The sequence below is a fragment of the Phacochoerus africanus genome, chromosome 16, assembly GCF_016906955.1.
Source record: "Phacochoerus africanus isolate WHEZ1 chromosome 16, ROS_Pafr_v1, whole genome shotgun sequence".
Lineage (NCBI taxonomy): Eukaryota > Metazoa > Chordata > Mammalia > Artiodactyla > Suidae > Phacochoerus > Phacochoerus africanus.
Genome location: NC_062559.1, coordinates 19,794,907 through 19,811,492, shown reverse-complemented (window position 1 = coordinate 19,811,492; position 16,586 = coordinate 19,794,907). Strand labels below are relative to the sequence as shown.

General features: G+C 41.4%; 1 protein-coding gene across 2 annotated transcripts in view; it reads left to right on the top strand.

The window, feature by feature from the left end:
• The window catches only part of CALU (calumenin), a 34,036-nt gene extending 18,211 nt beyond the window's left edge, over positions 1 to 15,825 (top strand). The window contains exons 3-7 of one of the 2 annotated variants that reach the window (XM_047763162.1): positions 524 to 717; positions 5,344 to 5,510; positions 6,177 to 6,237; positions 11,656 to 11,855; positions 13,412 to 15,825. In XM_047763162.1, the coding sequence (XP_047619118.1) occupies positions 524 to 717; positions 5,344 to 5,510; positions 6,177 to 6,237; positions 11,656 to 11,855; positions 13,412 to 13,516 (727 nt within the window). In that variant the 3' untranslated portion in view covers positions 13,517 to 15,825. Of the gene's footprint in view, positions 1 to 256; positions 451 to 523; positions 718 to 5,343; positions 5,511 to 6,176; positions 6,238 to 11,655; positions 11,856 to 13,411 lie in introns of both variants that reach the window. The other variant, XM_047763161.1, reaches the window with a different exon arrangement.
• The last annotated feature ends 761 nt before the right edge of the window (positions 15,826 to 16,586 follow it).

The following is a 16,586-nucleotide window of genomic DNA, read 5'->3' as shown; positions in this document are numbered from 1 at the left end:
AGTCCGGATTTGCTTTTGGATCCGAGTACACCAGCCATGGACTGTGCTTGCCTTATCCAGGTGGCTCATTACAGACTCAAAACAGACACTTAAGAGAAAAGTTTTCAGTTGCCTGTCTGGCAGTTTTGTTTTGGAGATATTTTTTATTTCCACGCTTTAGCCTTGGGCAACACCGGTGGCCACAGCATACACCTGGCTAAGTCCAGAGCCTTGTGTCCTTTTAACCTCTTGCTGGATTTCTCTGCATTTTCTACAGAAAGATTGTAAGTAAAATAGATGGCGACAAAGACGGGTTTGTCACTGTGGATGAGCTCAAAGACTGGATTAAATTTGCACAAAAGCGCTGGATTTACGAGGATGTAGAGCGACAGTGGAAGGGGCATGACCTCAATGAGGACGGCCTCGTTTCCTGGGAGGAGTATAAAAATGCCACCTACGGCTACGTTTTAGGTAGGTCCCTACTATCTGGGGGAAAAAGCCTTGTGGAGCTGGCACCTTGAAACGTAACTGTTTTGTCTTGTAGAATGATTGTAGATAAAATAGACGCGGATAAAGATGGGTTTGTGACGGAGGGGGAGCTGAAATCCTGGATTAAGCACGCCCAGAAGAAATACATATATGACAATGTTGAAAACCAGTGGCAGGAGTTTGATATGAATCAAGACGGCTTAATCTCCTGGGATGAGTACAGAAACGTGACTTATGGCACTTACCTGGGTAAGGGGCAAGATGTCAGCCTGGCAGAGACCATGGTCTTGAGTCAAGGAAACAAATGGGTCACGCAGTGAAGGAAAGGAAGAAATTATGCTTATTTTAGAGAGCTTGATGCTGAACTGACTCTCCTTCACTTCACTGATTTAAATTGGTATATTACGTATTTTTAAAAATCTCTTTAATTTTGGTTTTCTAGGGTCTGACATCTCTTATTTCTTTAGCATTTCAGGTATACTTTCCCATTTCTTCATTCTGTCATCACTCAGAGACCATTTTTGGAGGAGATCTCATTTAAAAGGCTGCATTGTTCCAACAGTGCAAAGCAGGAGGCTTTGAGATGTCTCTTGATATGGTCACATTAAAGTGTTGGACCTGAAATTCAAACCAAATTAGATTTCTTTGTAGCTCATGAGAATAGGAGGATAATTACTGTCTTTCCTTAATAAAATAAAGATCAAGTATAATAGCTTTCCTTGGTGGAATTTAACTGTTTCATTATGTCTGCTTACTGAAGTTTAGAAATGAATATTTCCCATTTGTTTTCTCTGGCACATGAGTGTATCAGCCTGCTTTGCAAATGCTTCAAGGCAAATAAATGTGACTGATTGATTTCTGTTGATTCAGTAGCTTTATTCTTGGGCCACCTGTTAGTATTTCTCTTACTTATTACCCTTGCCTGCTGTTGAATGATCCGTGGCTGTTTTACTGAGTTGATGACTTAGGATGTTTTTATTAGTGAGATTCCTCTATTGTATATGGTTACCTTTTGAGACAAGAATATGTAAATGTTACTCCTTGCATTTTTTTTTCTGGAAATTAGGTGAATTTCTGGGTTAAAGCAGGCATTCTCCATCACTGACTTACGGGCAGTGAATATGTGATCTGTTTCCTCCACTGGATGGCCAGCTGTCCATGTTAATTACAGGACTGCACGCATTTCTGGTGAACAGACTTTTATTTCTGTATCAGGCTTGTTCTCATTCCTAAGACTGAAGTGGCAGTCTCTCTCCATGCTTGACACTTAGCCAAGAACCAAACATATCCTTCACCATATTAAGAACATGTGTATTGAAAAGTCAGTGCAGATGGAGAGGCATCTATGCTTCCTCTCTCTGGCTGAGATCCAGCACCCTTCTGGTTTATTTGGAATTAATTATAAATATAAAGCAGTGGGTAGGCTATTGGTGATCTCAATAGAATGGTGTGTTAATAAATCTCAGGTCAGACCTAGGCACTCACTTGCTGTCCAGAATGAATCTTAAACTCTTTATGATTATGTGCACAAAAATCTGTTGAGAGCTTTGTTACCTCATGGGGCAAATGATTCAATGTAATGGGTATTTCTACTGACTGAGGCTCTGCATAAGCCAAAGCACTGGCTGGAGAAACAATGTCTTTATAAGGCATCTTTCCCTGGAGGCCTGTGGGTGGACAGTGCTCAGGGTAATGACGTACCTTGCAAAAGTGCTGAGGAGTTTTTTGTGAGAGTGTGTTCTTGATTGAGTTTTGGGTTCAGTTACAAATCATCATAGCTTTTTATTTTTTTACTTTTTTGCTTTTTAGGGCTGCACCTATAGCATATGGAGGTTAGGCTAGGGGTTGAATCAGAGCTATAGCTGCTGGCCTACACCACTGCCACAGCAACATAGGATCCAAGCCGCATCTGTGACCTACACCACAGCTCATGGCAACGCCAGATCCTTAACCCTCTAAGCAAGGCCAGGGATTGAACCTTCGTCCTCATGGATGCTAGTCAGATTCGTTAACCGCTGAGCCACAATGGGAACTCCTAAATCATCCTAGCTTTAAATAATATCTGTCATGAATCTGCTTTCCACAAAAGGAACATTAACCCTGTCTCTGCCACAAGTAAAATGAGATACTAATATCCACCCTGCCTATACCAAAACAAGATCATGAGCTTACCCATAGCTATGTGCCAGCCAGCTGGCCCAGTAAACTGGCACTTAGGATGGATAATGGCACTCTGAGCAATGATGATAGCCACGTGAGTTCAGTCATTAAAAATAAAGATTTAGGAATTGCTGTTGTGGCTCAGCTGGTTAAGAACCTGACAGTATAGTGTCCATGAGGATTCAGGTTGGATCACTGACCTGGTTCAATGGGTTAAGGATCTGGCTTTGCCCCAAGCAGCTGTGGCGTAGATCACAGATGCGGCTCAGATCCAGTGTTGATCTGACTGCTACAGCTCCAATTTGACCCCTAGCCCAGGAATTTCCATATCCCATAGGTGTGGCTATAAAAAGAAACAAAAAGAAAATAAAAATAATAAAGTTTTATATCTTTTTTCATCCTTATCTATGTGCATGTTATTGGGCTACTTGATTCCAGTCGCTGTGTTTTACCAAAGGAGGAGAGAAGGGCTCTTAGTTGAAAAACTAGTCTAAATATATAAGTTGTCTTCTGTTATCTTTCTTATTTATATTGAGTATACACATATAGGGCCCCCAAAGCCTCATGATTTAGTAAACTGTCTTACTGAATTTGACACTCAACAAAGAATGAAGCTTCAAGTTGCTCAACTCTTAAAATAGAGCAGTAGTTTATTGTTGTTTGGAAAGATTGAACTATGGTATCAAAAGTCAACAGTGTAGGAGTTTCCATCATGGCTCAGTGGTTAACGAATCCGATTAGGAACCATGAGGTTTCGGTTTCGATCCCTGGCCTTGCTCAGGGGGTTAAGGATCCAGCGTTGCCGTGAGCTGTGGTGTAGGTCACAGATGCAGCTCGGATCCCACATGGCTGTGGCTGTGGCGTAGGCCGGTGGCTATAGCTCCGATTGGACCCCTAGCCTGAGAACCGCCACATGCCCCGGGAAGTGGCCCTAGAAAAAAAAAGAAGGCAAAAAAGAGTCAACAGTGTAATGTTACTGTTAAGGGGTTCTGAATTTTTTTATAAAACTAGTGCACTAGTGCTATATCTTTTCTTACATGATCCGTATGTTGCAGAAACAATCCTTTCTTTTTTTTGGTAGTGTTTTTGTCTTTTTTTTTTCCCCCTCGGGCCACACCCATGGCATGTGGAAGTTCCCAGCATAGGGTTCGAATCGAAACTGTAGCTGCCAGCCAGTGCCACAGCCACAGCAATGCTGGATCCGAGCCACATCTGACCTACACCATGATTCACAGCAATGCCGGACCCTTAACCCACTGAGTGAGGCCAAGGATCGAACCTGTGTCCTCATGGATACTAATCGTGCCTGTTACCACTGAGCCACGACGGGAACTCCTCTTTTGTTTTTGTCATGCCCCCAGCATGCAAAAATTCCGGGGCCAGGGATCAAACCCACACCAAAGCAGTGAACCGAGCCAGTGCAGTGACAAAACTGGATCCTTAACCTGCAGAGCCACCAGGGAACTCCAGGCATCTTTTACTTTTCAAAATATGTTCACATGTTATCTTATTTGGTCCACACAGCAATTGAGATTGTAAAGTGTTGTTTTGTTGTTTTTTTTTTTTTTCCTTTTCTGTCATTAACTCCTTCATTTTTTTTTTCCAACTTAAAGAAACTAAGTTTGTTTTTCTAGATTCTAAACTACTGCTTGTGCAGTTCAACATCCTCACAGATAGGTCCAAAATTCAGTGTGGTTATAATGTAACATTTATTTTTTATAATAGCTTTATTGAAGTATAACCAACATACAATGTACTGAATATACTTATTATTTATTTAATCATTTTTAATTACTCAATGAATTTTCATTGAATATACTTAAAATCACAATTTATGGGTTTTGATATGTGTATACATCTGCTAATTCAGTGCTATAATCAAAATAAATCAACATTTCCTTCGCCCCAAAAGTTTCCTTGTGTCCCTTTATAATCCCCACTTTTCCCATGCTCTGTCCCTGGGCAACCACTGGAGTATTTTCTATAGCTCTAGATTTGTTTTCATTTTCTAGGATTTTACAAAAATTGGAGAGGGGAAGTAGTGAACAGGACTTGTATCTCATGGTATATTTCTGAGTTGGCTGAAAAAAACTGTAAAGTATGACCTTTCAAAGTGGTGATGTTCTGGTGCTTGACTCCACATAGCCTGTGATGGGATAGAAGGCTTTTGATATCTGACTTCTTAATCAGAGCCTAATGTTTAATAAACATAGCTTACATTTATTAAAAGCCAACTCTGTGCCAGGCACACTTCTTACTTATTCAAACCTCAAAACAATCCTGTGAGGTCAGCACTGTTGTTAGCTCCATTTTACAGATGAGGAAATTGAAGCACAGTTCAGTTACTTGCCCAAGGTCACATGGCTAAGTGGTATAACAGTATGACTTTAGAACCACCACTGCTTCTTGGATATGACTAGAAAACGCAAACCCTCTAGTAGCTTTTGCACCAATACCAGTGAAGCATTAAACAATAGGTCATATAGCCCCGAAGCCAGGGTTCCATGTTGAATGGCAAGCATTTCATTCAACTCGGATCTGACTTCGAGATCTTTGATTACGAAAACTGAATGTCTTTATACTGCTGTGATTTTACCTGTGTAATCAAAAGTTAACCCTTTAGTGCTTGGTTTATATTTCTTGGAAATTGATTCCCATACATTTTTGTGTTTTCTGGAAGTCTTTTAAGATTTGACCTCTATTTTTGTTTTCTAGATGATCCAGATCCTGATGATGGATTTAACTATAAACAGATGATGGTTAGAGATGAGCGGAGGTTTAAAATGGCAGACAAGGATGGAGACCTCATTGCCACAAAGGAGGAATTCACAGCTTTCCTGCACCCTGAGGAGTATGATTACATGAAAGATATAGTAGTACAGGTGGGTGAGAGCAAGGGTTCCCAGTGGAAATTTTCCCTTTTTGTTGCTTACACTCTTCCTTTTTAGCCTTTCTTCTGTATTTAGAAGAATGACTTGCTGTACAAGTACTGGCCAAATTGAGTCCAAGCTCTGTTATAAATTGTTTTTCTGTGATCTTGATGGTGCCTTAGACTTTCTATTTAGTGTGACAGTATTTTACCATCAGATAATGGTATTTGCCATTTCATTTGTGGCTACGTATTGAAAGCATGAGGGGAAATTCTATTTTTTAAAAGAACATTAGACACTGAGTAATAATTGGGATAGTAAAGAATTCTCACAGAAGGCAGTTACTCATAAGACATAGACTATAGCTGTAGACATACTTACTGGTCACTTCTCCTGTTGGTGTGACTGGGGCTACCACATCCCCATGGACTTGGTGGGGTAGTTCATTATTAAGCAGTGCCAGTGTTCCTTTAAGAAGACTGTTCGTTATTTTAAGTTGAAGCATAAAAGAATTGATAATGTTTCGCCATTCTTTCAGCTAGAAAAACAGTAACTTACTGTGGTTCAACCATACCCACATACATATACATACATATGTGTGTGTATTTTAATGAATGATAAACAATTGCCTAAACTAATTCATTCAGATACTAACTTTAATTATTCTCTTCTGTCCAGGAAACAATGGAGGATATAGATAAGAATGCTGATGGTTTCATTGATCTAGAAGAGTATATTGGTAAGTCTGTTTTTAGTATTTTTCTTAGAAGAGACTGAGAAACTCTGGAAGATGTGATCACCAATGGAAACAGCTTACCCAGTGTGAATGATGTCCACTCTTAGCACGTCATTAATTAGGTCAGACCAGCATGAGAAATAGTGGATCATGATAAAGTATGTGTAGCGGCACTGGCCAGTCAAAATGTAAATATGAGCCACATACAAAATTTTAACTTTTCTAATAGCCACATGAAAGTAATAAAAAAGAAACAGATGACATTTCTTTCAATTGTGTATTTTATTTGACCTACTATCCTAAAATACTATAATTTCAACATGCTATCAATGTAAATTATTGAGGGTAGGATTTTTTTCCATACAAGTCTTCAAAAGTATGTTTTATACTATAGCACCTCTCAGTTTGGACCTGCTACATCTCAGGTCCTCAGTAGCCGCATGTGGCCAGTGGCTACTATAAGGGACAGCAATGCTGTAGTGCCTCCCAGCTACACTATGGAATTGACAGGAGTTGCCAGCAGCCTAGACTGGCCTTAGGAAACTAGGGAACAGAACAACAAAGATAGTTGGGTGAAGAAGTAACCAGTAAGTAACCTGTTGCTGATTCCCCTTACAGTCTTGCCTTTCCACTGTGTTCTGTGGTTTTTGTCTAGGTTCCCTAACCTTTTTCCTTTTGTCTTTCTTTTAAAGTTGCTCCTTTCTGCTGTTTTTCCTTTTAGTTGTCTGTTTTATTTATTTTTTTGGCCACGCCCTCAGCATGTTGAAGTTCCTGGGCCAGGGATTCACTACGCCAGGAGAGAACTCCTAGTTGTCTGTTTATTTTATTTTATTTTATTTTTTATTTTATTTTATTTTATTTTATTTATTTTATTTTATTTTTTTTTGTCTTTTTGCTATTTCTTGGGCCGCTCCCGCGGCATATGGAGGTTCCCAGGCCAGGGGTCCAATCGGAGCTGTGGCCACTGGCCTACGCCAAAGCCACAGCAACGTGGGATCCAAGCCGCGTCTGCAACCTACACCACAGCTCACGGCAACGCCGGATCGTTAACCCACTGAGCAAGGGCAGGGACCGAACCCGCAACCTCATGGTTCCTAGTCGGATTCCTTAACCACCGCGCCACAACGGGAGCTCCTGTCTGTTTATTTTAGATGCTGCACCTTCAAGGCTAATTTCTCCCAAGTAAAGCTACTTTTATTATCCTGAAAATAATTTTAAGATTTTCCCATTGCATTAAAAAAAAAAAGGAGTGGCTTCTCTTACCAATAGTTGAGCAAATTATTTCACAGTTACTGTGATGGAAGTTAACATAGGACAAGAGAAGGAAGATGTAACAGATGTCTTTGTTATAAATGTCATTCTGTTTTGAGAGATACTAGGTAATTTTATATTTTACATTCCTATTTTTACTCATAGTAACTTAATTCTTGTGCACCACTGGTTTTGTATTTCATGAGACAGTTTGTTTTTAAACCTCTGATATTTACCTGAATTCAAGCCCTTACCTCATCGCCATATGTCATGTCAGTGCATTGAGCAAGTCTCTCCTTTATTCAGATTTATCTAGTTATACCTGCTGTTTATTTTCTAGAGTCATTCCAGTTGAATTATTCCTTGAATACTCTTTTTTTTTTGTCTTTTGTCCTAATTTTAGGGCCACTCCTGCGGCATATGGAGGTTCCCAGGCTAGGGGTCGAATTGGAGCTGTAGCCACTGGCCTATGCCACAGCCACAGCAACATGGGATCTGAGCTGTGTCTGCAACCTACACCACAGCTCACAGCAGTGCCGCAATCTTTAACCCACTGAACAAGGCCAGGGATCGAACCCGAAACCTCATGGTTCTTAGTCGGATTCGCTAACCACTGAGCCACGACGGGAACTCCCTTGAATACTCTTTTCTTCTAAGACTCAATGTACTTTGAGTAGTGAGCAGTGAGAAGATAGTTTTCCAAAATGATTTTTTTTTTTGTCTTTTTAGGGCCACACCCTCAGCATATGGAGGTTCCCAGGCTAGGGGTCAAATCGGGACTACAGCTGCCGGCCTATGCCACACCACAGCAACGTCAGATCCGAGCTGTGTCTGCAATCTACACCACAGCTCGGGACGTCACCGGATCTTTAACCCACTGAGCAGGGCCAGGGATCAAACCTGCGTCCTCATGGATGCTAATCAGATTCGTTTCCACTGGGCCATGATGGGCACTCCCTCAGATGATTTTTTTAAGTGGAGCTCATCAGCACAGTGGAAATAAATATGCCTGGGTGCATTTACTGAGCCCATTTCAAAAGTGGACTATTTCTATATTTAAATATTTTATTTTTTAATTCTTGGCTTTTGCCAGCTTAGCAGCATTGCTAAAACTGAGGAACTCCTTTTGAACCTCCCGAGGAGAGGAATTACGTTTTGTAACTGTGAAGTACCATCATTTATTACACATTGGAGCCAAATGAAGAGATATTTCTGTCTTTCTCTCCATCATATAAAACTCTCAACTGTGTGTGTTGCTTTCTTTTGCAAATCATCAACTAATGCAAACACTTCAACATCAGAGGTACTGGCTTTGTAAAGCTAAGTCTCCTAAGCAGTATCTGCCAGTTTCCTGGGAGGTGCTAGTTTCTGCCCTGTTGAGAGAAATCAGAAAGAAGCAAATGGTCTTTGCTTCTTACATTTAGCATTAATAAGTCCCCAGAGGTATACGGTGTTGAACCCTTTAAATGTATTATAGAGCACTGCAAGTGTACACAAAATGAAATAGAATTATAATGAATTCCCTTGCACTAATGCCCAGCCTCAACAGTCCTCAGCTTGAGGCCAATCCTTTCAAATCCACGTCCACTTTTTATCTGCTTTATTTTTTTGAAGTGAATCCCAATCAACATCTCATTTTATCTGTAAACATTTGGTTATATGTATCTCTCTCTTTTTTTTCTTTTTTTGCTTTTAAGGGCCACACCCATGGCATAGGGAAGTTCCCAGTCTAGGAGTTCAATCGGAGCTACAGCTGCTAGCCTACACCAGAGCCACTCAGGTGACTCTGTGACTTATACCATGTCTGTGACTTATACCACGGCTCATGGCAATGCCAGATCCCTGACCCACTGAGTGAGGCCAGGGATGAAACCCACATCCTCGTAGATACTAGTCGGATTCATTTTCACTGCGCCACAACAGGAACTCTGTTATGTATCTCTTAAGATACATATATATCTAAAAATTTTTAATAAATATCCACAAATTAATAATTCCTTAATATCATTATATAGATTGGAGTTTTAATAGAGAATTAAAGAGTATTGTTCTGTTCTTCACTCTTCTAGCTTTAAGGTACACTCACGTTATGTTGTATATTCCAGCTTTTATTAAAACTATGTCTTTTAGGAGTTCCTGCTGTGGTGCAGTGGGTTAAAGATCTGGCATTGCCCCAGCTGTGGCATAGGTCATAGCTGTGACTCGGATTTGATCCCTGGCCTGGGAAATTCCATATGCTGCAGGTGTGGCCAAAAAAAGAGTATGTCTTTTAAAAACACTTATTGCCTCTCTAATTCAGAACTTTCCATGAAAGGTCTCCCTGACCCTCAGGACAGCTAGAGCAGGGTGCTGGCCATTGGATCATACAAATACTCTGTTTTCTGAATGTCCTGTAGAATGGGAAGGAAAAAAAAAGACAAGTCCTAATCTGAGAACTCCTAATTTGTGCTTAAGATGCAAGGTTAACTTTAACTCTCAAGTTCTGGAAAATGCCAGTATCAACTATCAAATGACAGGGATAATGGTATTTAGTGACTAGTTCGATGTCCTTTATTCAAGTGGAAATAGTCCACGGATTGAGGAAGTAAAGTAACTCAACAAGCAGTGGAGCATTCTTTGCAAGGGATTTTTGGCAAGAGCAGGTTTTTATAGAATGTTAGAGGAGGCAACACAGACGTGGTTGGCTAGGAGGTCAGGGATTTCCTTTAAAAGACAGCAGGTCTTTTCTAGGATAAGGTAAGCTACCTAAAGCTAAGCTGGAAGGTTGGGATTGGTTTACTTGGCAGTGCAGGCTGACTTAGGTTTAGATTTGTGGCATGGCCTGGGGCAGCTTCCATTTTTCTGGGTCCCAACATACGAGTTATTTTTATCACAAGTATATAACAATCTTTAGAGATTATTTAGACTTATATTAGTTTGTTCCTATACCTTACATGAAGTGCATGTACACTTCAATATAGTGTAATTTAGGAGTCTTCAGACTTTCATTCACGTAATTCCTAAAAGAATGTTGACAAACAGTATGACCTTACACATTTTAAAGTTGGCATCTAAAATATTTAAATAGGGAATTCCCACCGCAGTGCAGCAGGTTAAGGATCCAGTCTTATCTCTGCCGTGGCTCAGGTTCAATCCCTGACCCAGTGCAGTGGGTTAAGAATCAGGCATTGCTGGGAGTTCCCATTGTGGCTCAGTGCAGACTAATACAATTAGGAACCATGAGGTTTTGGGTTCGATCCCTGGCCTCGTTCAGTGGGTTAAGGATCCAGCGTTGCCGTGAGCTGTGGTATCACAGATGCAGCTCGGATCTAGCATTGCTGTGGTTGTGGCTTAGGCTGGCAGCTGTAGCTCCAGTTCAACCCCTAGCTTAGGAACCTCCATATGCCTTGGGGTATGGTGCTAAAAAGCAAAAAAAAAAAAAAAAAAAAAATCGGGCATTGCCACAGCTGCAGCTTGGATTCCTTCCCTGGCCCAGTAGCTTCCATATGCTATAGGTATAGCCAAAAAACTAAATAAATAAAAATAAAAACTAGGTAGAAGTGTTAACAGTTGTAAAGAGTAATCTGTGTTAGTTGTAACTATTGACTTTAAAGTAAATCTAGTAAAATTTCAATACCGTATATCAACTTCACCTGCCATTTATTCATATAAACAGACAGATAAAAGATAGTTGGGGGAGTTCCTGTCATGGCGCAGTGGTTAACAAATCCGACTAGGAACCATGAGGTTGAAGGTTTGATCCCTGGCCTGGCTCAGTGTGTTAAGGATCCGGCGTTGCCGTGAGCTGTGGTGTAGGTCACAGACGCAGCTCAAATCTGGCATTGCTGTGGCTCCGGCATAGACTGGCAGCAACAGCTCCGATTAGACCCCTAGCCTGGGAACCTCCATATGCCGAGGGTGTGGCCCTAAAATTAGGACAAAAGACAAAAAAAACCCAAAAAACCTCTCTTTGTTCTCATATCACTCAAGACCAGCAGCTGGAAATACTCCTATTGCAAGTTCAGTAATTAAGCATCAGGAAAACGCCTTGCTTCTTGAGGTCTCTCTGACCTTATAACTGCTGTTAGGTTCCAAACAGATGAATGAAGAAGAAGTGTTAGGTCAGATTTTCGTGGGGCAGGGCGTCTTTAGGGGAAGACAAACCTGACTTTTGTTTGTCTGTTCACACAGGTGACATGTACAGCCACGATGGAAATGCTGATGAACCAGAATGGGTAAAGACCGAGAGAGAACAATTTGTTGAGTTTCGAGATAAGAACCGTGATGGGAAGATGGATAAGGAAGAGACCAAAGACTGGATTCTCCCCTCGGATTATGATCATGCAGAGGCAGAAGCCAGGCACCTTGTCTACGAATCAGACCAAAATAAGGTAAGTCTGGCCAGGCCCAAACATCTGGCAGTTATCAGTCTTTTTCTAACGGACTGCCACAAGAATTCCTATTGAGGTGCATAGAGAATTGAAAGTCTTAATTAGGCTTACGTCTGCTGTGGATCTAGAGTTGGCGATTAAAAACCTGCAGGGCAGCACTAGCTCTCTGTTGTCACTTTAGAAATCCCTTTGCTCTGTGTTCTAGCACTGGAGGAATTTCAGCCTCACTAAAGAGCCTCTGGATATAGCCTGTGCCCAGCATGCATTACCTGCTATCTTTGGAAACTCAAGAAATTTTCTTTGCTTTTCTCTTGTTATTTCCTTTGTTCTTTTCTCTCTTACAGGCTGATTTTGCCTACTCAAAGCTGGTTATTTCCTCCTTAAATCAAATATGGTTTTTAAAATTAAGTTCTTTGTTGTAGGTTATAAGTCAGCTTTCCTCTGAAGCCTTTTAAAACTACCTTTGATCAGTTCTCTGAGAGGGTCTTCAGTTCACTAAGAGTGATGTTACCCCGGAACCCTGCCACCTGGTTCAGGGTTGAATGCTCTCCTGAGAGCAAGCTGAAAATCAGGCTAACGATGGGGTATGCCAGTATTCTGAGTGTTCTTTTATTTAGGTTAAACTTCAGTTTTAATGCAGTTTCTTATTGTTGAGTCTTTTTAAGGGTCCATCTGTTTTGAATTCTTGCTTAGTCGTTCAGTAGCCCAGTGCTATGTCCTGAGATCGGTGAGAAAAGGAAACTCATGTAGTCATCCCTTTGGGAATCTAGCCTAGATAATTCTTGGGATGAGTGTCTTCATTTGGGGTTCTGTCTGGAATCTGGTGGCTAGGGCATAGCGGAGCTAAGAACTGTGCTTGATATTAGCAGATTTCATTGTTCCTGTTAGACAGTGACTTGATTCACTGTGAAATGTTTTACCTGACTATCTCTTATTCATATCCAGGAGATGCCCCACATTTTGCTCAGAAGACCTGTTTTTCTCTTCAAAAAAAAAAAAAAAAAACAAATCCATGTCCTTAGCATTGAGTTACTTACTTATATTATCTCCATCCTTCCACTCTTAACTTTCTTAACAAGAAAAATCTATTACTTGCTATTTTCATGCACACGTGTGTGTGTGTGTGTGTGTGTTCAGGGGGTGGGGCAGGGGTCACGAGGATTGAGTTCACATTTAGTGGGAATTATAATCTTTTTTTTTTTTTTTAAATCTTTTTAGGGCCACACCTGCAGCGTATGGATGTTCTCAGGCTAGGGGTCAAATCACCACTGTAGCTGCTGGGCTACACCACAGCCATGGCAGCATGGGATCTGAGCCACGTCTGCGACCTGCACCACAGCTCAGAGCAACACTGGATCCCCAACCTACTGACTGAAGCCAGGGATCAAACCCGAGTCCTCGTGGTTACTAGTCGGGTTCGTTACGGCTGAGCCACAACAGGAACTCTGGGAATTATCATCTTAAATCTTGACTAGGCCTGTTGTACTTATGCAGTGTTTCTGCATTTGAAACGGGAAATATATTTTGCCTCAATTCACGCTTCTCTCTGATTTCAGGATGGCAAGCTTACCAAGGAGGAGATCGTTGACAAGTATGATTTATTTGTGGGCAGCCAGGCCACAGATTTTGGTGAGGCCTTAGTACGACATGATGAGTTCTGAGCTGCAGACAGAGGAACCCACGTTTCTTCAAAAGTAATTTATTTTTACAGCTTCTGGTTTCACAAGAAATTGTTTGCGCTACTGAGACTGTTATTACAAACTTTTTAAGACATGGAAAGCTGTACCGAAAATGATCCCGTCCCCATTCCTCCTCCTCTCTGAGGGACTGGAGGGAAACCGTGCTTCTGAGGAACAACTCTAATTAGTACACTTGCGTTTGTAGATTTACACTTTGTATTATGTATAACATGTGTGTTTATTTTTGTATTTGGTTTCTGGTTGGGAGTATATGAAGGATCAAGATCCTCGGCTCACTTTGTAGGCAAATGTAAGCCCTTCACTCTGTCTCAACCCTTAACATGTAATTTTTATAATTCTGAATTAATTAATTTGAAGCCTGAGATCAATAAAAAATGTTCAGGAGAGAGAGAAGGGAAGAAATAGTCCCCACAATTTACAGTTGGAAAGATAACACTTAAGCTCGCCTGTTGAAAAGTCTATTTCAAAGGTAATAGGGGCCGCATATTCTATTTAGTTGCTCCGGGTCCAGGTCCGGGCACTGTCTGGGCAAGGACAGATCCCTGTGCTGTGAGAAAGCTTGGCTCAATTTAATGTCGTTCGTTCTTCTTCTTCTTCCCTTTAGGACTAGCTGTTTGCTAATTTTGTCGGGCACAGCTGTGGTGGGAAGAGTTGAGGCCAGTGTCTTGAAAATCAATCAAGTAGTGAGTGTGATCTCTTCACAGAGTTATACATAGAAACAGCTAGAAAACTGAAGGAAAAGTACAAGCGTTTTCAGGGCACATGCTTTTTTCTGGGTGTGCATCTGCTGAAGTGCTCAAGACTGTCTTGCCTGTTGAATCACTGTAAGTGCCCTGGTCAGCTCCTGTTTGCCTGGGTGTTCCGAGAACTGCGTCTTGCTCTCACTACAGTTAAAATGTACTCCTTTCCAATCATGTCATTGAAAGTGCCTTTAAGGAGAGAAATGATCATGGAATGAGGATTCTTTTAAGAAACCCCAAGATAAAATAAAGAGATTATTTGGACCACCTTAAGTGAAAGCTTAGACCCTCCTAGTGTCGTGGGGATTTTTTTCTTCCCTTTTTCTTTTGGATGGTGGTTAAATAGCAGTATTAATTAGGGGCTTGGTTGCAGTGTTCTTATCTTGTGGGCTGGTTTCCAAAAACCACATGCTGCTGAATTTACCAGGGATCCTCATACCTCAGAATGCTAACCACTTACTACTAGGCCTGTTTCTGTGTCAGCTGGAGAACTTGAGCTAAGACGCGAAGATGAGAGGGTTCTTGGGTTTGAGGACCATCGCTCACCCTTCCTGCCTTTGACCCATCACTCCCTATGTCCCCATCTCCTCTTCTCCTTGCTGCCAAAAAAAAGAAAGTTTATCATGGATCAGCATAGCCAATGCTTATCAAAGAGGAACATTGTAGAAAGAGCTGAAGACATCACCCTCTGTTCCCACCTCACTTTACCTGTACTTTGCGTAACAGGACACTCTTTTTGGTCCCTTTCATACCGATGGACTTCTTTTGAGAAGAATTATTATACTCTAAGTTTTTAGCCCTCAGGTTACTAAGATGAATATATATGTATATCTAACCTTTATTACTGCATATATCTTTCTGGATAATACATTCAGGTGGTGCTGGGCGATTATTATAATCTGAACCTAGGCGTATCCTTTGGTCTTCCTCCATCATGTTGAGGTGGGTTACTTGGCCTGGTAAAAAGCCGGATATCATGTAACCTCATCCTGGCCTTTGCATTGAACTCTGGAGAGTGGATTCACTCCTTTAACCCCAAAGTGAGGGAACGGAAATTCTCTGCATTCCAGATTCTCCATCTTTATTGTTCAGAAGACCAGGGGTAATTAATAGTGCCACCAGCCCTGGCTTGGAGAGGGCACGTTACGAATTGTGTGGCAGGAGAGCCTCGCAGGTCACTAGGTGCAGAGAACCCGGGCCTTGATTGCTAAAGTCACGCACTTAGAGAGCAAGCCTTCGTCCGCCAAGGCAGCAACTTCTGGATGCTGGGCGCTCGTCAGGAAGCATTGTACTCTAATCTCTAATGATCCCCCTGGGGTTTTTTGTTTTTTGGTTTTTTTTGTTTGTTCGTTTGTTTAAATCAAGCCTGAAGCTGGTGAACAGTAGCTGCACACCTAGATTGTGTGTTCTGTGAATGCTAGCTCTCTTGAATTTGGATACTGGTTATTTTTTATAGAGTGTAAACCCAGTTTTATATTCTATAATGCAAACAGGTACCTATCTGTTTCTAAATAAAACTGTTTACATTCATCGTGGGGTATGTATGTCCTTTATTTTCTTAAGAAATGAAACTCTTGTTTAGAATGATGGGTGCTGTAATAATAGGGGAGAAAAGGCTGACCTTGCCAACCCCAACAGAGAAGTTAACGATCATCGCCCAAATCGGTTACTCCTTTCTTCCTATCCCTAAAGTCTTCTGGCATCCTTCTCACTGCAGCTATAGCCCTTCTCTGCTGCCTTTGGGCCATGTGACTGGAGAGGAGCCCAGCTGCTCATTACATAATTGTCTGATGCCAAAAACAAGCCATTTCTGAATGTACATACATTTATCTTGATTTTTATTTCAAAAAGGCTCTTCTTCTGGAGGGTGGGAAGGAGGAGTATAAGGTAAAACAGTTTTTTGAACATTCTTTTTGTATAGTTTATAAGTGGTATTAAGATGTGCGAATTTGGGAGTTCCCGTTGTGGCGCAGTGGTTAATGAATTCGACTAGGAACCATGAGGTTGCGGGTTCGGTCCCTGCCCTTGCTCAGTGGGTTAAGGATCCGGCGTTGCTGTGAGCTGTGGTGTGGGTTGCAGACGTGGCTCGGATCCTGCATTGCTGTGGCTCTGGCATAGGCCAGTGGCTACAGCTCCGATTCGACCCCTAGCCTGGAAACTTCCATATGCCACGGGAGCGACCCAAGAAATGGCAAAAAGACCAAAAAAAAGAAAAAGATGTGCGAATTCGTTTTGAGATCATGAAGGGAATTAAACTATTAACTTCAATAAATGCACAGCTTAAGTAGTTC